At 41.4% G+C, this 24,739-nt stretch overlaps 2 protein-coding genes across 3 annotated transcripts; both read right to left on the minus strand.

Moving 5' to 3' along the window:
- Positions 1-1,328: 1,328 nt before the first annotated feature.
- On the minus strand, positions 1,329-19,076 carry ugcg (UDP-glucose ceramide glucosyltransferase). Of its 2 annotated transcripts, XR_014554215.1 has the most exons (10): positions 18,885-19,076; positions 16,540-16,684; positions 12,474-12,576; positions 10,793-10,894; positions 10,530-10,642; positions 7,974-8,152; positions 7,412-7,498; positions 6,591-6,777; positions 4,483-6,184; positions 1,329-4,443 (listed from the first exon to the last, which is right to left on the minus strand). XR_014554215.1 is itself a non-coding variant. In XM_083669863.1 (9 exons), exons 1-9 carry the CDS (start codon positions 18,980-18,982, stop codon positions 6,014-6,016), a joined length of 1,185 nt encoding a protein of 394 aa, XP_083525989.1. In that variant the 5' UTR covers positions 18,983-19,076; the 3' UTR covers positions 1,329-6,013. The 2 variants fall into 2 exon arrangements, 1 of the variants encoding a protein (XP_083525989.1); XM_083669863.1 differs by having other exon boundaries at positions 1,329-6,184.
- A 3,048-nt stretch (positions 19,077-22,124) lies between these two features.
- Positions 22,125-24,004, minus strand: gng10 (guanine nucleotide binding protein (G protein), gamma 10). Its single transcript, XM_083670111.1, has 3 exons — positions 23,831-24,004; positions 23,359-23,491; positions 22,125-23,030 (listed from the first exon to the last, which is right to left on the minus strand). The coding sequence occupies exons 1-2, from the start codon at positions 23,909-23,911 to the stop codon at positions 23,366-23,368; spliced, it is 207 nt and encodes a 68-aa protein (XP_083526237.1). The 5' UTR covers positions 23,912-24,004; the 3' UTR covers positions 22,125-23,030; positions 23,359-23,365.
- Between the last annotated feature and the right edge of the window lie 735 nt (positions 24,005-24,739).

Here is a 24,739-nt window from a genome sequence, read left to right on the forward strand (position 1 = left end):
GAGAGGAAACATGTCAGTTTAATAAGCATGTGCAAGTCACTCTGACACTCTCATGCAACACCCAAATAAACTGCACATTTCAACACAAGATGGATGGAATTTATGGTCAAGTCTGTGCGTGAGAACATTTAATAAATGAGGTCCCTCCGGATGTGTGCCCCTCCTCAAATCCTTCAACTGCTACAGTAATTGCAAACCAGTTCAGTGCCTGGTAGTGGTTATTCATCATGCCTCAGCGTTTCAAATATTCTCTGGATGTATTTCTGGCGTGGTAGCAGTGTGCAGAGTCTGACAGAGCAGTCTTTAAAGACATGAGCTGGCTCCCCTGAGATCTCTACATCAGACTCACTGCCGACTAACTCACAGCAATGCCATGAATGTGGAGTGGATCTGCGGACTGGTGATATTGCATCCTTGCATGGGCCTGCTAATGAGCCTGTGGAGTTCTAGTGTGTGAGTAAAAAATCAGTAGCTGTGTGTGGATTTCTAGTGTGTGGAGGCTAAAGGAGGTGTTTGAAATAAACCTCTACTCGAGGGCCTTTACTTGCGGCCTATGTCTGCGAGACTAGTCAGGATCGAGGGAAAGATGAACGGGCAAAGTACAGAGAGATCCTTGATGAAAACCTGCTCCAGAGCACTCAGACTGGGGCGAAGGTTCACCTTCCAACAGGACAACGACCCTAAGCGCACAGCCAAGACAACGCAGGAGTGGCTTCGGGACAAGTCTCTGAATGTCCTTGAGTGGCCCAGCCAGAGCCCAGACTTGAACCCGCTCTAAGATCTAGAAAGACCTGAAAATAGCTGTGCACCGACGCTCCTCATCCAACCTGACAGAGCTGGAGAGGCTCTGCAGAGAAGAATGGGAGAAACTCCACAAATACAGGTGTGCCAAGCTTGTAGAGTCATACCCAAGAAGACTTGAGGCTGTAATCGCTGCCAAAGTACTGAGTAAAGGGTCTGAATACTTTATCAGTTTTTTATTTTTAATAAATTAAACATTTCTAAAAACCTATTTTGGCTTTGTCATTATGGGATATTGTGTATGCACTGTACAAACCTTTCAACCTCTCAGTGCTCATGAACTAGGCGAGTCCCTGAAATACACAGAATTATTGTCAAGAAATTACCTGAATGGACAGACAGGGGCACACCTCCTCACATCCATGAACTACAGCTTGTTAGCCTTAAAGGTCCAGTAGGTAGATTTATGTGGATTTTAAAATAGTGCTAAATGGTCTCAACACTCAGGCCAAAATGTCACATAAATAATTGGAGACAAATGTTCCGTAATGCATCTCGACACAGTAATAAAATGATGATAACATAAGTTGTATGGTTTGACAAAGCTTTAATTTCTTCTGTTATGACACAGTTTCCAGCTGTGGATTATGCATTCTGCTTCATAGTACAATACAGAATTAAACAATTCATATAAAAAGAAAAAGAAACAGTTCAAAAACACAGAAGTTTGTCCAGCCTTATTTTTCCACTGCTAATAAGATTAAATACCTATAAAAATTTAGGGGGAAAATATGTCCAACTTCAATAAATTAGGCTTCATAAAAGCAGTGCTCGTAATGGTATCAACCAAACTTCATAAATATACAACACACATTTAAAAAACCTAGCATCTATACAATTTGAATAGACAACACACAAAAATGAGTGGTGGATCACTACTAGACGCTTGAGACTGAGGCCTTTACATTGCAGATGGTGTGTGGATACAGTGCAACACTGTAGTCCTCAAGTACAGCAAGGTGTAGGGGGTTAAAACATGGCACAATATTCAACCTCCAAGATCAGCTCGTTATGTCATCCGTTCACCAAGAGTTGCTGGTTATGATCACATATCCTATGTGCACACCCACAGCATGTTATGACATGACAGAGATGTGATAACCAACATCCCCCGTGGTTAATTCGTATACATTGCAATATATGTATGTTTCTAGTTAAGTTAGTTTAAAATAATCACTCATTCATATGTACACTAGCTTGGACTCGGTGATATACAACTGTACAAGCGGAAATTATTCTACTGAGTAAATGACGACAACACCATCCGCCATCTCAAATACTATGTAAAATAAGTAGCCAAAGACAAGACACAGTTAGGTGGTGACTTTCCACAAAGTCACATTGGACCCAGGTGTAGAGCCACAAAATCACAAGTTTCTGCTGAGTAACACAGTCAACTTTGGTAGTCTTTGGCAACTCAGCAGCAAGGGCTCCTTCAACAACATAGCTTCTCTGGTGAAACAGAGACTGGCTGGAAACTGGCTGACTAAGAGGCTGAATGGGTTGAAATACAAATAGTTTTTTGGTATCAGGCTAAGGGGTGCTAATAATGAACATGAACACATTACCATTTACATAAAGGCCACCAGTCTCCTGCAAAACCTCAAGCTTCACATACGCTCACATGTGTGCATACTGACACACACATACTAAGTCTCTCTCTCTCTCTCTCTCACACTCACACACACACACACACACACACACACACACACACACACTCTCTCTCTCTCTCTTTAACACAAGCAGAAATACAAAAACAACAAGTCCAATTCCCCACTGTACATCACAATAATACAATCTGTTTTGATTTGCAATGTTTAAAAGGCCATCAATAGCGTGAACACTTGGACACACCCAGTAACACGCTCATATACGCACACGCTCACACAAACACTAACTACTAAAGAAGTCTACACTAGAAATGTACAGTGCGTCATAGACTTTCCATAAATGAGGTGGATTTAAGAGAAGTTGCTTTTTGAAAAGAACAGTTCAAAAGAGGGCAAAGCTAGCAGACTTGCTTTGATAGTTGACAAAGCCGCAGCTGTGGCTGCAAAATATATGTTCACTTGTTTCAACCCTCCCTCCCCATTTTGTGTGCTACAATGTCATCTATTGTGGCATAATCATGTCTACTACAAAATAAAGCAAAAATAGTCAACACTTATTTACATGCATCATTACATTCAATATTTTTCTACTCTTATTGAACTACGCGACATTGCTTTGAAATGTGAAATGTTCTTAACGCGGTCTTCTGATAACAAATATGAAATGTTCACATACAAGATTATGTAAACATCCGGTTTCACTCGAATATACAGCAAGTCTCTTTTGGATTTTGAGGATGTGTTCGTTATTGCTGAGGAAATAAGTACTTTCCCCTCTCATTGCCACTCTTAGGAAAACAGCCATATAGATATGTTTTGTGAAACTACAGCAGTTTTTTTTAATTTATTTATTTTTTAAAGACGCTTTCCTACTTTTGCTAGATGGGCTAGCCACAGTACTACAGGCTGGTATTGCTCACCTGTAAATGAAATACTGAGCCTACCACCCATCATTATAATGCAGGGGAGGCAGAAATCGGAGGACGGGCTCATTGTAATGCAAGGAATGGAATATTTGATATCATTCCTCATTCTGTTCCATGCATTACAGTGAGGCCTTCCACCAATTTCTACCTCCACCAGCCTCCATTGTTCTAATGGCATACAATAAACTTCATCATATTTGAACATACATCTTCACATTTAGGAGGCCAAATCCTAATTTGAGATCCAGGCCCATACATCCAACTTTCAGGCCGATCTCCAATTGATATCAATTTATGATTTACACGAAAGGTAGAGTTATGCGAGCAGATCTCAAGTTAGGACCGTGCCCTTATTCTATGTCTGTTCAGCAGTGGGGGATAACGTGGTCCCGTGTGGACACCGGAGCCCCTCAATAACCTAATTAGCACCCCTAATCATCCACTCATTACCGTAACTCACATGCCTTCTCCTGACCTGAATGCCACTCTTGAGCTCCCCATTGGACAGCTCCACTCGATCGCGCCTCTCTCCAAATGAATACTGCCTGATTATCTGGCGGAGAACAATACTGTCTATGTTGAGATGGGGAAAGTTACACAGGGAATGTGGTTTCCTGGGGGAAAAAAATAAAAAAGGTCTTTCCTGCAGCTATGACTCACTGGCAGAAAGGAAACGAGACGGAAGAAATATTTTGCGACATGCCACTGGTAATAATTCCAGCCCTAGAATCTGTGATTTCTATGCATTTCTAGACTCGTAGTTCTAGTGCTGTTTGTGATTTGGGGCTGTGGCAGTTTACACGTTGGAAGCATGTCCAGTGACAATAGGGAAAATATCCTTACGACTTACTACTACTAATACTGGTCATCTAGAGACTAAGCCATTGTTGTGCCACCAGATTGGCATTCTTTTCACCAACTCAACACTGCTACTGTTTTGACGGACCAATCTACTATGACAGAGCAGAGTACTGTGAAAAGAACTGTGTACTGTGGAACCAAACATGTTAAAGGGATACTTTACTAAAAAATATTTCACCGTTGATATGGTCCCAGAATATAGTTACTTGTTGCATACAAGCCTCATAGATATCCGGAATGACAAGCTTGTATTTACTTCATGAAAAAGTGCAAAGATAATGCACAATGTTTTGTGTTCATCTCACTTTTACAAGTCAATTTAAAAAAAACATTATGCATAAAATAATTTATTTTGGGACCATATTTAGGGTTAGGGTTAGTGTGTGTATATATAAATTTATACACACACACACACACACACATATGTATATATATTATATAGATTTGAGGAAAGTATCCCATAAAAAAAAGAAAACTCATCTCTCCTATATCCCGTTTCCACCACCTACTCAAGCCTATTTTTGCACAGTAGTGACAATATTTACTTGCACAGTACAAAAGACCTACACTTGCATAACATTTACACAGTACAATACAACACCATTGAAATGAATAGGGGTCGACGATTGAAACATTTGGACAATTTGGCTACCACATAACATATGTATAACAAAAAAAAAAAAAAAAAAAAAGAATCTGGAAAGATTCCAACTGCTTATTGTAGAATGAAGGAGCAAGACAGCAGTGAAATATGCCCAGATTAAGTGCAGTACATAAAGCTTGCGTTTCACAACATATGACACTAACAGACTGGATGTGGATTCAGAAGACAACAACTTCAACTAAGAAGAGAAGAACTGACATATGTCGGGGGGGGGGGGGGGGGGGGGGTGACTGGTGCTGGTGTAGAGCTTTGGGAGAACATTCTACATGTTCAGTGGACAACATCAAGGTTGGTTGATCAGTTAACTACAGCGATCGTTTACTGGCTCAGAATCAGTTACTTCTAATGGGTTTCGGTCCAACCAGCACCGTTTGGAAAATGACTGATGAAAATGGCATTCAACTCCCCGAGGGCCAAGGCCAGAGACATCTTATGGATTGGGGATAGCTGCTTGTAACATTGAAACTGCTTGGAAATCTGATAAGGAAAACAAAAATGGACCAAAGTGAATCTATTAGTTTAGGCTTTCAGTTCAGTGGAGTATAAGGACAACGCCAACTACAGAATCACTTCAATGCCTTCCTTATGATAATGACGTGGCAATACGGTAAATTCTAAAGGCCAGCATAGTCATGCCAGCTGTATGAGAATTAGCAACTCATCACCAATGAAGCCTGAACTCAGGAGTACTTTCTACTGAACCTCTCCTACACTATTGGCCCGATCTCCAACCTCCACTTTACTGGCTAACTGAAGGATTGGAGGATTCCAAGCAAAAGTATTAAAAAAGAAAAAAAAAAGAAAAAGAGAAAAGAGCACCAATAACATAAATAATCAACAACCAAACACATATTTTAACACACAGGTTAAAAAACGGTCCAACATTGGATTCTTTCTCTTAAAAAAAAAAAAAAGAAAAGAAAAAAATTCAATGAAGTTCTTCTTTCCTTTTCTTGCCCATAGCCGTGGCCTCCTCGCTTGTAACAATGCCTGCCTGCCTGCCTGCTTGCTTGCCTGCCTGCCTGCCTGCCTGTCTCTCTCTCTGTCTGTCTGCCTGTCTCTCTCTCTTTCTCTCTCTCTCTCTCTCTCTCTCTCTCTCTCTCTACCTACCTACCTCTACCTCTCGTATTGTCTCTTAAGGCCTGTTGAGGCTATACGTCCAGGATCTCCTCAGCCGTACCGCCGCAGCGTAAACGGTAGCGGCCTGTCCGCCAGCTTATTGTGGGGTCCCACAGGGCTGAGAGGAAGATCTGGATGGTCATGGACTCTCTGATGAACCACGCCACGGCGTAGTCCAGCTTTGAGAATGACGGCGGACCACCCTACAGGAAAAGGGCCGGCGGAGGAAAGACAGGTGTACGTTTATTAAATATATCGAAATATATTATTAGTAATAAATTACTAATATAAGTAAATGTATTTTTAAAATAGTGTGGAGGTAATATGGTGTTAGAACCTCTACAATACACAAATTATGTTTTAATTTGTGACCTGGTAGAGCCTTGTTCATCCCGCCCGGTAGGAATAAATAAAATTGCATTGAATTCAACTGAATTCATAGCAAAGACAACAAACGGTGATCTCCAGCTTAGGTTTCAGGCCCGCTTTCCTAGTGTTAGGTCAGAGAAACTGGAAATACCCTTTAACTGCCTTCAGGGGAAAACCAGCAGATCTGGCAACGATCCAACACAGCTAACACAGCCTGGGCGTGCGGTCTCTCTTTCTCACCTGGACCCCTCGGAGCTGGATGTAGTCCGAGATGAACCAGGCCAGACAGTGGCACATAAAGAACACCATGATGTCCCAGCGGAAGACGTGGTGCGCCGCCCAGCCGATGATGAGGCTGGCCACGAAGCACTCGGAGATGGGCTCGCAGATGGTGGCGGGCAGCATGTTAATACGGAGCTTGGCCCATCTGTGGGTTAGGAGAGGACGCATAACAGTGTTTAAGCCTAGATATCAAAGCCTACTCCTAGACCAGGGGAGGCATGTGTTTGATACCATTCCTAATTCCATTCCATGCATTACAATGAGCCTGTTCTCAGATTTCTACCTCCATCAGCCTCCAGGCAGGTTATTCTACATGCCTCACAGGGTTTTACGGCCAGGGGAAGGCTTCATCTGCACGTGGGAAATCAGCCATTAAGCATCTATCCATCACACTACACTCTACAACAGAGAAATACTTTTCTTCCAAAGTGTCTAAAGTAAAGGTTCAGAAGAATAGCCTGGCCTTCTCCTAATTATGTCCAGGCGAGCCGGTTCTGATTGTTAAACCTGACGGACTCGCCTCCATTACTTCCTGCAATGACTGCATAACATATGCCAGTGAATGCCACGCGATGCTCATGCATCTTACATGGAAGAGTGGCAAGAAACAAAGTCATAGCTTGTTGAGATACTACTGGATCTACTGGATATTCCTAGATCTACTGGATATTCCTAGATCTACTGGATATTCCTAGATCTACTGGACATTCCTAGACCCACCGGATACTACTAGATCCACTGGATATTCCTCTGTAGTGGAACAAAAGCAGTTTAGCTACCTGATCATGCGGGACTGGAACTGTGCAATGGAATAGGAGCCAGAGTTCTGCATGGCTACCTGCGTTGCCATGGAGAATTTCCATCCCCTGGGAGAGAGGGACAAAAGGAAATAATCTCTCTCTGCAGTTACAACCTGGTTACAAACCATGGAATGAAGGCACATCAATAAAATAACCTCTTATGAATGATTTATGTTTTGCATCAGAATAAAAACAGGTGATTGTAGTATTTGTGGGAGGACTGGGGGCTGCATGCATTTTTCATGAGGCCCATTGTTGAGGGTCAAAATTAAAATAAACAAAAAGTAGTATTTCATAACAACTACTCTAAGCAGCAGTGTGCACTGGGTGTTGGTAACTATATCACACCCGAGGTGCCTGCCCACTGCCGAAGTGCCCAAGGTTAAGGCACTTAATCCATAACTGCTCCAGGGGCACGGCGCGTATGTGTGTGTGTGTGTGTGTGTGTGTGTGTGCGCGCGCGCGTCAGGACGGTATGCAAAAGGTCAAATTGCTGTTAATCTGTGTAACAGACAATAAAAGACTCTTCTATAATGCCAACCTGTCAGCGATGGCCTTAGCCATGAAGTAATCTTCAGCGATGTACTGGGCGAAGGCGATGAGCCCCCCTGCCTGGTCCAAGACGTCCTTCCTCATCAGGCAGGACATTCCCGTCACACACTTGATCCCTGTCACATTGGCCGAGATGTAGGAGCGTGGATGGGAAGTGCCAAAGTAAACCTGCGATAAAAGTGTAAATATCAAACAAAAGCGTAGTTGCAGTGTGCATGAAAGGCATGCAAATCTAAAGAACCAAAAAAGCGTAAACAAATGATACGCTCAGTGTAAAGAGGTTTCTAACATGCTATACTACACTCCCTCTATCATCCGAGCCTCTGTGAACACCTGCTGACGGCTAGCTTCCGAAACAGGGGTCTGCTTAGCTAGTCATCTTCTGTGGAAATGAGCTGGACGAAAGGTAAAGGCATCCAACACCTAATTTCGAGTCGGTAAACATATCACTCCATTATAGTATACTTGTCCAAGCCCTGTTATGCAGAATAAACACTGACACTTGGCCTATATAAATATGCGTAAACCAGAGTTGTGTATCCTAGGTTGATAGCCAGTAGCATTTTTAACCAAATAATTTGGCTGTGCAAATATTTTATCTTAGCCTATTAGTGAAATTTGTGTTTGAAGTAAAAGTCTCTTATCAATAGAGTTGGTATAACAATAATAATAATAGTAGTAGCCTAATGGCGGCCAAATTATTTTTCTCTTTGGTCACAGAAAGTGATCGCAAGTGATTGTAAAAAGTCTATGTAGCCCTATGGAAAATTAGGCCTAACTATTAAAAGTTCATTGATTAATAAATAGGAACTAATAAATAGTATAAATAGAATAAGTTCATTAATAGAATACATAGGACTTAAAAAGGGTAAAACTATTACTATGTTTGATATTGAATAGAGTTTCATGGGTTAAGTTCATGTATTGAATTATTTACATGATGTAAAATGTATTTTGTTTTCTTAAATACTATGTTCACAATGCTGGCAATATTGTAAAGGAATTTACTTTTGATTTCTATGAGAAAAGATTCAAATGTAAAGTTTGTGCATTTTGTTTATTTTCATAAGCCAATGAGAATGTAGTTGAAGGTCAGGTGTCAGGTGGAGGAGAAGGGGACGTTAGATAGGATGGCGAACGAGGAGAACGCATGGAATGTGCTGCCGAGTGAAGGTTAATATTGTGGAAATAGGTAGCCCACTTATTTCTGTGTTTAGAACAAGGTAATAATGCGAGTGCACAACCCGTGCACTTTATAAGTTATTACGTTCGGCGTATGAACTGTTTTGGAACAATTTCTCTGCAGAGGAGTAACCGTTCAGACGGTCAGCCACCTTGCTTAGCCTAGCCTAGCTCAACAGTGAGATAGCTAGCTTTCTTCGGAGTGCTTATGGACTGTGATCGACCAACACGGGAGCTCAAGACGTCTATAGCCACCGGGAGAGACAGTAGCACAAAAGATTCCTGCTGTTCGAGAAAACTGCACCGGTTGCCGAGAGAGGAGCTTCGCGCGGCTGCCTGCTCGAGGAACTGGGAGTTGCGTTTTTGTCGTCGAGCTCGTGAGAGTGAAGGAGCCATTTTAGGTGAGCTACGACGCACGCGAGCTACACGCGCCAGGCCCGCAACGCACTGGACTTTGGTATTGTTCTCGTAGTTATCATTGCCGGCTTTAGAATAGGTTTTATTTCTTTTCATTGAGGTTTACAGTGTTTACCATTCACATTTTGATATTTGTATGTGCACGTTCAGTGTTATTGTATTTCATTTCATGCAATCTATTTTGGGGATTTTATATCAGTGAAAGAAGACTGATTTGAATAAAATAACAAAAGACATGTAATTGGTGGGACTGTGTTAATGTGAACAGACAAAGTAAAAATACAATAATAGTTAGAGATAACATTTTATTTAAAGAATTCAGGTTAGCCACCCCTATTAATTGCCTAGACCAGCAAAGGGGCGCTACATCTATGAATAAACGTCTTGCTTCATTCACAGGCTTCATTCTATCACTCCATTTGTAGAGGGCGCTACATCATTCGTGGAGGACAAAATGTTTACTACACACTTTACCAATAATTTATTTCACCAGTTAACATGCCTAGCTTGTATCCATGAATTTCAGAGTCAGACATTCTAGCCAACTTTTGTCATAAGCAGCTTGAGTACTGCAAGACGCAGGTTTGTTGACAGTCAGTGAACAGAGCGGAATTTACCACTTTGATAAAGTTGGAGAGGGGGAGGGCTGGGATGAACCATTACTGGAAATGACACTGGCTGCCAACCAGAAAGTGCAGGAGGTATTCTAACATACCACTCCATACCTCCATACCACTGCTCTTCTGCTCTTTAACTCTCGAACTGCCAAAGAATTCCAGAACACTCACCATCTAGAGTGCCAAGTGTTTTATGTGGTATTTACCTTGCAAAAATACTGCAACAAAATAAAGCATCATAATTTATGCATTTTTGGTGATTAAAGTCACCCATGGCACTAAATGAGTTAAAGGAAACCAAAAGAAGAGAACTAAGGAGGATCCATCACCTGCTCTAAGGTGGCAGCAAAGCCTTGTCTGTCCGCTACATACGGAAGGCCGTGGACCAGCCCCACCTTCTCCGTCATCTGATTGGCCATGTCGGTCAGCGTGTCTGGTTTCACTATGGAGGGGCAGAACAAGATTAGGCTTCACCATCTCCTTCCACACACACAGAGAGACACACAAACACACGCATGCGCACATACACACAGGGTGCGGCGGGCACACACAAATGATTAGACCTCAATCGCCATAATCTTCCAACCATTACCGCGGATGCCGCTATCACAGATCCACACGAGGTCATACTTTGCCCCTTCATACCCCGGCATTAAGTTGTTTATCTTGGGATTGATGCCAACCTTCTTCCCTCCTGTACAGGACCAGAAAGAAAGACATTTGGCTTCAGTAGCCTAACCACACATCCAATCTCATCACTGCTGCTCACCACACTGCTTAGGAGGAGATGCAGCTCAACATACATTAGGGAAGTTAAAAACTAAAATAAATTCTAAACGGTTAGTGGAGGCCATTTTGAAGGGTTGAACTATTCAATTATGTATGTATTCTGATGGCATATCATCAGCATTTGATGGCTGTATATGGTTTCTAACTTTTTTTCAGGCAACCCACTTTTGTAGAATGATCACCAATGTGAACCAAATGAAAAAAACGTTAAAAGGTTAACATCCCTAATATACATGAGCCTAGTTCTTACACCGAGAAAGCTTTTGACCAACTTGAGAGGGGTGAAACCCATTATGAATACAGCCTTGAAAATGCTCATAAAATAATTATATCTTTATGGGTGGAATCGGCATTCAGGGCCCTGACTGAATACTTTGACCTAAGCAAGCTGTCCACTGCATTGCTTTTACTGATCATGTGATGTCAGATCATTTTAAAAAGGGACACTTCACCATTTTCTAAACTCATATTCATTATCTCCAGCACCATACCAGTGTCTACATGTGAAAACACAGATGTTCTGAAAAAATAAAATAGGATAAAAAAGGTCCTAAGGAATTTACCCCCTATGAGATCATTGGGGATGATTTCTTTTTTTATCCAGTGATTCCAGTGATTTCCAAAACTACAGCAACAAACGCGCACACTGGAATCTTGTAGTTTCAGAAAATTACAGTTTTTTTTTTTTTTAGCTTTTTTTCTTAATCCACTATTATGTCATAGGGGTACCTTCAGTACCGTTTCTCTTATCTGTTGTACTGCAGCATGTAGAAAATCACAGTTTTCATGTAGACACTGGTATGGTGCTGGAGATAAAGGGGGTGAAATGAAATAAAAACAATTGTGAAGTTCCCCTTTAAGAGTATTCAAACAGGGCCTAGCTTGAGCCTGAGATACAACGCAAAATCCTGACTTAATCCTGACCTGTGCGGGCAACTCAAACCTTAGCATCTATGGGAGACTATTCGAGAATTTGATTTCACATATAGGCCCACATTGTACAGTAGGTTAGCTAACCCATATAGCAAAAGAAACCCCTTCGAGATGGACAGAATATGGTTTGGACAGTTTAGTGAGAATAACATGACCCCTGAGAGCATGGGGGCTCACCAGATGTACCTAATGAGTTTGAATCAATGCACACTCCTGTTGCTCTCTGCATATATACGCTACAACTGAGTCACAGCATCGACACAATGGGGTCATCGCACTCAAATAATACATATTTTCCACAGATGCCTGGGATCTCCTTTGTAATACAATTCTGGATTGTACTCGGCCTGTGTCAAATTCAGACAAAGCCAAAACGTCTCAACACGAAAAAACATGCCATTATATACCTCTAAGAGTTAAGAAGCATTGAAAAGTTCCCACTGTGAAGGAAGTAATCAAAACTAGGCAACAAACCTGCTACACTGGATGGATATGTAGCCTGGCCAACAGAGAAGTGGGTGAAATATCAAAAAAGAAAATCAAGAGCTTACCAATAAATAATCTTGCATCAACATTGGGATATTTGCCCAGGAGCTTTTTACAGACATCAATGGCTGGATCATCATGGTCTTGGACACACAGGAGAATTTCGTACTTTGTTGAAAAAGAAGAGAAAGATTTTATTCCAAACAACAGAGCAGCAACAGTCAGAAAATGATAATAAACATCTAGTTCTAATCATGTAGACCTTTTTACTTGGAAATGACTAAGACAAACATGACTAATCCATTATGTTGACAGGGTTGCCCTTTATCACCTTACTTGTTTATCATGGCAATTGAAATATTGGCTGTTTATCATGCTAAAATGATAGTGGTGAGTAACACAACCTGGCGAGTAACAAAACCAGTCTGGCTATCGCTGCCAGTTTGCATCTCACCCCACCCATCGTCATACTGCTGAATCTATCTGCATCCTATTTTGAGAATACTGATCAGTATCAGCCTTGCCATCAGAGACACGAGGCCTTTACACACAACAGGGCCAACTCAAACCATACTTGTGCTAGCTCAGATATTTTCCTTTCATCAGCTATGGTGGATGTGAAATTAGGCCATCCCAGTACAGCAGGGCTCAGCTCTCAGGTGTGAATTATGGTTTAGAGAAACTGTGGTGGATGTGTAACCAGCCCAGCACGGTGCAGCTCAGCTCGGTTCTACTTTCTAGTGCGAGAAGAGGCTTAGAGGCTCTGGTTGGGAGACAATGCTGCCCATGACTATGACGAGAGCCAGCACAAAGAAGCCATTCTCCATGGAGCGGGATGTCGGGCTCATGGTGAGGGACTGCTGAGCCACTGCTCTGTTGTCGGCTAATGAGAGGGAGGAGGTGATGAGAGAGTGGGGACTGAGTGCTGCACTCATTCATGGACAGGCCTGTCACTTGCACTCGTCTTTCAGGCATGATAGATTAGCAAGGCCGAGTGACTAGACCACGACTACACTGGTTTCAACCTCTTGGAAAAAAATAAAATAAGTAAAAACATAACTTGTTAGGCAACTTCAGCACATTTTTCCGAAAGCAATTTAAAAGGCACGGCTCTTAGGGTGCGATCACATTGCATCGGATTGCTCCTTAACCACATAATGCCTTGTTTGTGTTACGAGGCTAGGCCCTGGAAGGGAGTCTATAGGCTCCATCTGAGACCCTCACATGACTTCAGTACGAGCCCGGCATTCCTATTGTCTCCTTCCTTGGAAACATTTCTCACATTCCAGGACAGCGAAGCAGACAGAAGCCAGCTCTATTTTAGAGGTGGAGAGTCTAGCCTGGCCAGAGGCAGGGGAAATCTTCACATTAAAACTTAAGATCCATTCAAATCTAGGCGATATTGAAATCAAATTTCATTAACATAAAATAATCAAATCCTATTAGTAGGCTTAAAAGTGATAACTTTTTGTATCTGATATCTATCTATTGCATGAGAATACTGTTATAGAGGCCTATATCAACTTTGAAACAATCAACAAAGCGGGTCGAGACATTTGTCAGCACATTTGTCATTTAGGACTTTTTTTACTTGCTTAACTTGTATAGAACAGTGAAGTTCTACATTTCACTCCTGACCACAAATTCCTGAAAGTGAAGACACATCCATGAGGAAGTGACTACAACAGCAAAAAAAAATAAGGATGTTCAACAAGTAATTTAAAATCAAATCAGTGTGATTGACCTGGACAGTGATTCCCCATGTCTTTCAGCATCTGGGGTAAACAGGCATGACCGCTTCCTCATTTCTAAACGGCTAAACGGACTGTCAAAAATTAAACTCCTCTGAACATTTTGTACATAAAGAAAAAACCAGACAAACCGTATGGAGGCTACACTATCTCCCACTCACCGTGGGAGAGTGAGGAACGTCCTCTCGATTCCTTTGTATGTCTTGACATGTGAAGAATTGACATTAAAGCCACTTTGACTTTGACTACACTAATCAGTCTACTCAATGCTCATTTCACTGATCTCATGTGGACCAACTGGTTGAGCAACTTCATACAATTAAACTGCTTTTATACAGTTAGTGACAGTTACTGTGTAACTGTGGAATGCCCACTTCTGGCAGGGCTAGGGTGAGTGCACTACATGAGGACAAAGGTCAGCGTGACATCAGACAGTCGTGCCCATTTGACCTGCTCGGAGCAGTAGCTGGAGATGGGGACGACAGAAGAATGTGACATTCTCTGTGGTAACCCTCTAGGGGGAAACTGTGTTGAAGGGCAGTCAACTGACCATGCCTCCTGACTCCGTCACCTCCTGAGTGTATGACTGGAGGGTGGGTATGACTCACAGCTCAACAGAGAGAGTCCAGTGGAATGAAAACAACACAAGAATACCAACTAACAGAGATACAGGGATAGCATTCTCTCCTGGGGCAGACGCTAGACGCTCCATCTTGGATGAAAACCGAGATGAAGGCCCGTTGACCTAAAATGTTAGTTTACAGTCCCTTACATTTTCGTGGAGCAAACAGGAATGCCACAGCTGGTGTGCTGCAGTTTCCAAATGTGTATATACTGCGCCGCTCTAGTTCGACCAGTTGGTCGACGTTGTGTGGAGAGGCCCTGGGAGAAGAAGCAGAGCGTGGAGGGGGGGGATGCTCCTCATGTACCAGGCTTCTAGCCAGCGGGAAGAAGCACCCATCTCTGCCTATCAGCATCAGCCTCTTGTGCCAGCAATCTAATGGGCAGAAATGGAGCAGAGGCGCCCATATGCAGGGCGGTCTGCCTGGCCCGGCAGAGGCAGTGCCCCTGCCCTGCCCTGCCCGTGTTTGAGCAGCTAATGGAGCGGGTCATCTTTGGTCAGACAGTGATCCAAGCCAGGCCCCTTCAGGGACGTAGTAGTTGGCTTGGAGAGAGGGCATGTGTTTGTGGGGGAGGGAGGCATGCATAATGTATGTCCTCAACATACACGTCTGCAGTCAGTCTGTCACTCATTGATCCCTTCTGAAGACAGAGCTTGGGCCTGATATTCTCAGTGTGACATACGAGTCACAGTGCGCCGCACATCAGAACAAGAACTCCTACTGTTACCGGATGATTGACGCAAGGGGACACAGGCATACTGTAGGTGTAACGGGGCCATGGTATGATACTGGCTCTCCCGTCTTGTTTCTGGTAGGGATGTGAAAGTGGTTCAGGGTGGACGACATGCTCAAGCCCCAGTCTGACTCACGTTAAGAGTTGGGGGATGTGTGACCTAAACATAGCAAGCTCGTTGGAAGGATCTAATCTGATGATTCACTCTGAAAATAACACTGTACATTCCTGTAGCACTGAATACTCCATGACAACCACCTGACCTTCCCTTCACCGCGTAACTCAATTCCATTCATGTCCTATCCATGTTCATGTTGTAGCCTACACCTAATGGAACTGTAACATAGACATTAGCTCACAGGTTTGCCTTGGTGATACTTGCAGAGCTACATTCGAAAACTTAAGGTGGTTTCCTACTGGTCACAGTTTCGGTTGAATAACGCCTAAATGTGATTCACACGTTGAGATGAAGAGATGGGTAGTATGAGTATGAGTATTTTCCTTCAGAATCGTGTCAGGGCATACATAATGAATACATAAGAAGATCATTTCTATCATTTCTATCATAAAGTTATCCCTCCCTACCATAGATGTGTTTTAGACTGGGATTTGTCAATGAGCCAATTGCAACATGTAACACCAGCTCATTGAATATGGCTGCAACCAATCCACACCTTGGTATGAGGACATAGGCTTGTACATCTCCTGTATCCCCGTTATGCTGCATCCATTCTATTTGACACTTTGTTAAAGCGCCTAGCGCCCTTCGACGAGCCTAAATCTAGTTCCAACCAAAACAATAAGATTGCTATAATTAGGCGAGTCAGGCCCATTCCTTTTCTCCACTCAGCATTTCATGATTCTTTAATGCAGCTAAAGGAATATGCCTAGGCCTACCTGCTGCAATATCTAAAACACATTCTGGTTAACGCTGAAAACGAGCTGATACCTAGTAACTGACTGCCAAACATCATGAGTTGTTGTGATGGTGCTGTGTTTTACCAGAATGTGTTTTCAATTATACCTTGGGATAGTCAAGCTCAAAGAAGGTCTCCAAGTTGTTGATGAGGTTGGGGTCCACTCCTTTCAGGGGTTTCAGTAACGACACCCCCACTAGTTTACTGTACAGCAGCTTGTTGTCGGTGCTCTTCTTGTTGAGATGTAGTCGGCTACACACAGGGAGATAGAAGGAGAGAACTTGAGTGAGCACACATACAGTATACAACCATAGTAGTATCAGGCAACAAAGTTACCTTGAATTCTCAATCGCATTTATATAATTATTATTATAAATGATATGAGGAAAGGTGTGAGAACTGGGTGTTGGCTGTTCTCAAGAGAAAATGCTTTAACAGTAACCACTGGAACAAAGACATCTCTTAATGATAAGATTGGTCAAGGAGGGGCGCTTAGTGGCGTAACACGCTAACGCGCTTACCACGTAACCGCAAGGTTCCTGGTTCGATTCCGACCCTCGACCTATCTTGCATGTCATCCCTCCTCTCTCTCTCTCCCATCCTTCCTGTCAATCTCTACTGTCTCTATCCCAATAAAGCAGAAATGCCCTAAAAACATATCTAAAAAAAAAAAAAGATTGGTCAAGGAAAAATATCCTAGACTAAAAACACTAAAGGCCTGGACTTTCACACACCAAAGGAGCTGCTGTGCTGTTTAATTCCACTTCCTTTTCCTCAAGAAAATGCCCTTAAAGGCAGCCTATTCTTGCTGACACTGCAATTCAATATGGTCTGTTAATAATGCTAGTTAGACAAGAGGTTGTAACGATTACCATTACAGAAAAGCTTAAATGCAGTCCAACACATTACTGTATGTCAAACACATTATCTAACACACTGATTACAAAACTGCTTGAGGAAAACATGTTACGCACCATAAGCAATGCTTCCCTAAGAACTGACTGACAATGCATTCATTTGGTGTTCAGCAGTTAAACTAAGAAAGATTAGACCTATGTCTAAGTCCCTTTAGTCCATACCAACACAAGTCTTGAACCAGCATAAATTGTGATCCATCAGGCTTAGCCTAGTTTATCATTTTAAAAACAACCTGAGACCCTCAACTAGATAAACAATTAGGCTAGCCTCATTCAGGAGAGGCAGTTCTATGGTGTTGGACATAGGCTTAGGCCCGAGCCTAAAAGATATCCACTTGACACAGGTGCACCTTACAGAATACACTTGAATCAATGAATGTTCATATCACTCATTTTTGCCACCTGACATCTGCTTAGAAGTACACCTACCCTCTCTCCTGAAACTGCTGAACCCATGACCTCATTGTTTCTGAACTGACAAAAAATACTACTTGTCTGTTGTCTGGTATGAATGACACTCACGTTGAAGTAACTAAGTAAGTGAACGAACTGGTTGTGTGCACTGTCTCACTTCAGCAAGTAAGTTTCAGCTTGAAATTTCTATCAGGGCTTTTCAAGGGAAACCGGGAAAATAATACTCTCAGGCGTGCCCCTTTGGCATAGTCTTCATTGTTGTGCAGCAAAGCAGAGCATCATTTATTGACTGAATTTCAGTGACATTTAGGCTTAGAGCTATTAATGTAGCCTAGGCATAGAGTTACACCATAAACATGTCTAAACAATAACCCCTACTCCCTTTCCCATGTAAAACACACCACCCTCCAGACAGTGCATATTGTCCACCTCCTTCCACTCTGGGGAGACACTATCAGATCAGATCATGGAGCAGCACTCACAATACTTGATCACCCGGACTGACTGCCCTTTAAATGTAAAACATGTCGCCTCAGAGACAAAACAAAAAACACGAAAAGGATCCGCTTTTCAGGGGGCACACACCTTCATACAACATCATACAACACCGGCTAACCTTTTTATCATTCACACTCGACTGCATCGACAGGGGCCGCGAATCAATGTTAAAGACAGTTATAAACTAGCTAAACCAAACTTTGCTTAGCTATCTATCCAGCCAATTACATCGTTAACTGACTTAATAAGCTAGATGGCTAATTGTAATTGAATGAAAATAGCGTCTCTGTTAGATCTATCGTGATCACAAGAGACGTTCGATCAACCCCCCCATGCTGATTTTCTATACTAGCAGAATAAGCTAGCTAGCCGCCTACTAGTTCCCTTACACCAGTCACCAAACAAGATAGCTGGCTAGCCATCTGCAAATAACTGTTGGGTGAGCGATCAGAAATGTTTCGATGTATACATGAGTAATTGCTCACATTATCCTTTATTTGAGCTAGCTAACCTTAGCTAGCTAGTTAATATTAGCTTGCTTGTAGCCTCTTCTAGTGAGGGACACATAGATAGCTAACTTAGCAAGCTAGCTAAATCATTTGACAAAAACGCAAACTACTTACACATAGATGATGGACATGAAATGCATGAGCCAGAGTACAAAAAACAGAATGAATCCAAAGATGGAGAGCCCCTGCATGGCTAGATCCAGGAGGGCCATGGTCGTTTCTCGCTGTGGCTGCTACGCTAGCTACACCCCCGTTGTTGTGAACCACCGGTGCAGCGGAGTGTCCAACCCGACCGTCGAGCTCGAGGGGAATCTGCTCAGACCGTCGCCCGGGTACCGTGAGCGGCGTATGACTTCCGTCGATGACGTCAGTAGCCTCCTGACTCATAATTTTTTTATCGACTCAAGACTTCCAAGGAAAGAGTGACACAAAACTTATATTTGGCTATATTTGGTATCGAGTCATTCAATTAAAGTCCTTATCGAATTGGCATCACTTGTAATTGGGAATGTGCATGATCATTCTTGTGGCCTTTAACTGGGCGTTACCCCAAACTTGAACAAACAAACAAACAAACAAATAAAACAAACAAACTGTAGTACAGACAGGAAACACACACACACACACACACACACATTTTGTATACATGCAAGTGCTTGTTTGTTTGTCAAATCAACCAGCGAGGCAAATATGTTCATTTCTGATTAGGTTTGGGTCGAATCTGATGATCCAAAAAGGTTGATATGGTTGATATCGAGGGTGGGGACAGAAACACTCTTGCCTTATCTTTGAGTACAAGGAAGTACAAGGAAGCCCACAGCTTTCTTGTACTTGTACCAAGAACCATTTCATCCCACAGTCCCGCATTTCATAATGAGAGTGTGGCAATACACAACATGGTGAAACTCGGTGGCGTGACAAACTGTCAGAACTGCAATTCACTAAGCTTGTCAGAGTAGGAATGTTGATCTAGGATCGGTTTTGTCTTGTAGATTGTAATGAATAACATTATATAGACAGGTGGGGCCTGTTTCTTCAGTCTCTTTAAGAGCAGCATTTGTTTCTGTAAGCCTACTTCATTATAATTCTCTACATTTCTTTTATGGTTTCTTCTTCAGTAATTCTCCACTGCAGTGTTGGCCTTACCCCTTCTAAGCTATAGGTGTAACATTGGTTAAGCACCTCGTGACATCTTGACCTTCCTTGATCTGTGAATCATTGACTCAAGGACAAGTATGTACATTTAACTACTCAGACATTGTTCTTCTTGACTTTTATCAATGATTTATGCATGCAGGGCCACCGTAAACAATGGACCAAATGCATTTACAACATGCAAATAACACTTGATTTGTATGTTATACCTTTGTGCTCAAGGAATGACATTCCATGAGAGCATTTGACTTTTATGCAACATGATTATAATTTAAACATCACATCATTTGTTTACAAAGTGTTACATGTGACAGCTAAAACATGAACAACGGAGTAATAGGTCCTTATTGCTTTAGTTATCATGAGGTAAAATAGTTGCTACACTCTCATCAAGGTATTTAGAAGTCATATTCATCACAATCAAGGGCATATTTAATTATTTGAAAATAAAATCTATGTATACTACAATAGTATGATATCACTGACAGTGTCTTTACAGCATATTCTCGGAAAAAGAGAACTCCCCATGGTGTTTATTCACAATGTTTCAACACTTCATGATTCATGAACACTTCCATTTGTATTTGTATCTGACTTTACATATTGAACTCTCATTCAGATGATTTAGTTGCGTGTCCTGTATGTTCCCCATCTTGCTTTTCCTGTGGAACATTATATGTGGGGGAATTTGATTGGATTAGACAGTGGACCCTTTGTTTTATTGGATTATTGTTACATGCCTGAGGCCTACCAATCGTTTTTTTATGGTATTAAAGGAGTCCATCTTGTGGTGAACATAAGTCATTGCAGAGTTTCCTTAGGAGCAGATAAATGACTAGAGCAGAACATCTGCTTAGTCTTAGAATTTGAACAAAAAAATAATAATATGTGAGACCTGTGCTTTCAGTGACAAGGTGTTAGTTTGAAAGGTCTGTCATCATTGTTTTTAAACCTCTGCATGCTGTCGGATTTAAACAGATGTCCCCCTGACACTGTTGCAGGAGATGAACCTGACAAGTTGTCAGTATGACTCATATGAACACCTCATCTCAACTCATCTGGACAATATAAATGTATGTATACTTCAAAACTAGCATCGAATGCTTCTTGCAATTACTGTAATGTACTACACATAATCTTGGTGAAAGCAAGTCTTACTCATTCACTAAATATGTAGAGAGCAATATAAATGCATCAAACCAAAAGGTTTGGACTGTGGAAGATGTTCCACTCTGAAACAGGAAAGGAGGAGGACTGATGAAGATGTCTCATGCTGAAACAGGAAAGGAGAGTGACAAGAATGTCGTTTGTATGTCGCAAAACCCTCCTGTGTATCAGTGAGGATATGGTTAATGTGCTTGAAGGGGAAAGGGAAGTCAGAAAACAGAGCAACATTCCATGACCAGGACTGAGGACTTTTACTGAGATTGTGTAGCTGATAGAAAGGCTGTCCTCAAAATTGGTTGTTATTCCATAATTCTCCTAAGGTGATGGCGGAATTCCATTCCCCACTTTCCTGTGAGATCTTTGTTCTCTGTGTATGTGTTGATTGCTTTGCTTTTAGCAAAGCACATAATGTACTGATCCAGTCAAACTATATCATTCTCAAAATTAAAAAAGTGGTTATACCCTGTGCATACACATGGATGAATGAGCAAATATGATTAATAAATTCTGCAATTGTCTTGTGAATTTACATTGTGAATTTGATAGGCCAATATTTTGGACAACTGAAAATCCAGTTGCAGTTTTCCTTCCTGTTTAAGCTCTTTGTGAGCTTAAGCAGGAAGGCACAGCTTCCTTTCATTGACTGTGCTTCCACCATGTCCCACAACAGGAAACTCCAAAGTTCTATGATTTATGACATAAACATCCTCTCTGTTTAAAAGGATTCCACTTTTACCGGACTGAGAAAATGTAAAAAGCTAGTTGACTGAAAGGAGCTTTTGAACAGTAGATAAGTCATACACTGAGTCATTGACTCCATACATATTTGTCATCGCTCCACCAAAACCAAATCAATAGCAAAACAATCTAATCAAATCAAAGTTTGCTTATCACATGCAAAGGATACAGATGTAAACGGTACAATGAAATGCTTGTCACAAGCAATCTCTCAACAGTGTAGTGTAAATATAGGGATAGGAATAAGGCAAAATAATAACAATACAATATAACAATAGGCAATCAGTACAGGTTGATCTGTTTTATTTCCATGATAATACCAAGCTTTTTTTCTTTTTACTGTATTTCCAATATACACAAAATTCTTATCAAAAAACATTTGATCATTCAGTTGAAAGGATATAAGAGCATAGGCCATTAAGCTATTAGTTACACACAATTTCATCAGCTGAAAACGCCAGCCGATCCCAGGCTCTTGGCAAAACATATGCAAAATACCATTTCCAAAATTATTAAAGGCACGTAATCCATGTGGCACCAGAAAACTAACCACAAGTTAAATTTTTATAAAATTATTAAACCAGACTGTCCCTTTTTCATATTCATAACACTGCACATAAAGTTGCACTTATACCTGTGTAGTAACACTCTATGTACTTGAATAACAACATTATGTTTATAATGTTGTTAATCATTTTAAATTGTTCAATAATGAAGTTCTGTTATTACACAAGTGGAATAAGGTAAAAATAAGGCACACGTGTTTACTTTACAATTACTACAGTAATTGTTACAACACAAAATCTCTTTTTCTCTCATTATAAGCATTCTTTCATTCAAAGCTATACGTAACGGAGACATATCTCTAAGTGGAGCAGAGTTGGCCTCTACAATGGTAGAAAGTGAGCAGAAGTTAAATTCAATGACAAATAAAGTTGGATATTCTTAAAGCTCACCTTCAGCAAAGTTTGTATTCAGCTCTTACATGATTCAGGCCAGTTTTCCAATTTCCGTTTAAAACTATTAATAAACAACTATACAAGTTCTAAGTTTACACAGTACTTACAGTCATACAAAACATTAGTAATTTTTAGCATATACCTGATGCAACATTTAGAAACTAAACACAATTTGTAGGGAAAAAGGTATCTAGTATCTGTATTTGTTTCTCCTTGCAAGTTTCCGGAATAGAGTCCTTTCCTGCAACAACAACACAAATAATGTTTCATTAACCATTTGAAACCCTTAAGGCTTCTTAATTCATCCCAGTCTAGAACGGAAAAATACAATAGGCTGATATGTAACAACAAGGGTTCCTAAGGTTCTCCTACACTAGGTCCTACGAGCCAAAGCCCCCCATTTGGTTCTATGCTTGAAAATGAAAAAAGATAGAAGTTAAATAAAAAATATATTTCTAGAAGCATCCCACTTAGTAGCCTTAATGGAAACATGTTACAGTTATGCCCCCTAGAGCTGATGGGAGAGCAGAGGGCTTCATACAGTAATAAGAAGTTTGAAGTGGGCCTACCTGAGTTTTAAAGTAAGGAGCAGGAGCGGGGTTCTCTGAAGGGGTTGCTGCCCGTTGGCACTCCGACCAGAAGAGCATCTTTGCCTGCATTCTGCAGACAGTATTGTTGAAGTTCTGCTGCGGCCTGAGACACCTGATTGTAAAGTAATGAATGGAAGGTAGATACTGTATGACCATTTTTATACAAATATGTCCCTGCAAAATTTGCCATTGATTTGCTTAATCTTACGACTGTGTCTTAAATTAATCTGAAGTTAGTTTCAGTTCTGTCAACTCAGGCGGTGGATTTTAATTATAACCTCCTGAAATAAATCCTCACACAAAGCACAAAGCACACAAAGGTTTGAAAACATAACAAATAACCTTGTTTGGCACACATGGATAATAACAACACCATTAGCACATTCACAGCATCGTAAAAACATCCATGGAATAATACAGTATATAATATTTGTTTTTGTTGTTGTTTTACCTTAATCCGTTCCACGCTGGCCTCGAGCTTCAGCTGTTCAACAAGTCGGCGCATGTTGGACAAATTGGAATTAGATGTCATGTTGGAATTCTAAGTATTGGGCAGTGTTTGGGATAACTAGTTGGATGCGGCTGCTAGAAATATTTACGGAAAACGCCACGTTCGGGTTTCACTTCCCAAAGTTTTAAAGCGGAAGCCACAAGTCTGATGGGGAGAACGGAATGCTCGCTGGAGTTTCCAAACCTCTAGAAATAAACCGCTTCTCATAGGCTGAAGCTTGCAGTGGTGGCACTAACAACATCTGATTTTGACATCCCACTTGTAGGCCTAGTTTTTCTGTCATGTTTTTCTGCAGTAGTTAAGTCATGTTTTTCGTTAGGTGGATTCAAAACATGTACATATTTATCATAAAGACATTGCAGGGGCATCTGTAAATCCTCTAATATGCCTATAGTATAGGCTATGTAATCCTCTGACTTCCATGACTGAGCAGATCTTGTGGTCCTCTGTGGCTCAGTTGGTAGAGCATGGCGCTAACAACGCTTACGTTGTGAGTTTGATTCCTGCTGGGACCATATATACTGAAATGTATGCACTCACTGCAATGTAAGTCGCTTTGGATAAGAGCGTCAGCTAAATGGCTTATATTATTATCTTACTCACTTAACCACCCTTCACCAAGTATGACATGGATTTACATGGGTATGGATTGGTGTCCTCAGTGCCCATGCTAACATCAATCCTATAATTTTAAAGTAATGTGGGAAAGTGCATACTTCAGGAGAAGGGTGGTGAAATGGGATGCTGAAATAGTAGTCCTATCATAAGGAGTCCTTGTCTGTTAAGTGTTTTTTTGCTTTTTGTGTCGTCTTTTTCTGTGATATTAATATGTACTTTTTTCCACCGACA

The sequence above is a fragment of the Argentina silus genome (genome assembly GCF_951799395.1).
Source record: "Argentina silus genome assembly, chromosome: 5".
NCBI classification, from domain to species: domain Eukaryota; kingdom Metazoa; phylum Chordata; class Actinopteri; order Argentiniformes; family Argentinidae; genus Argentina; species Argentina silus.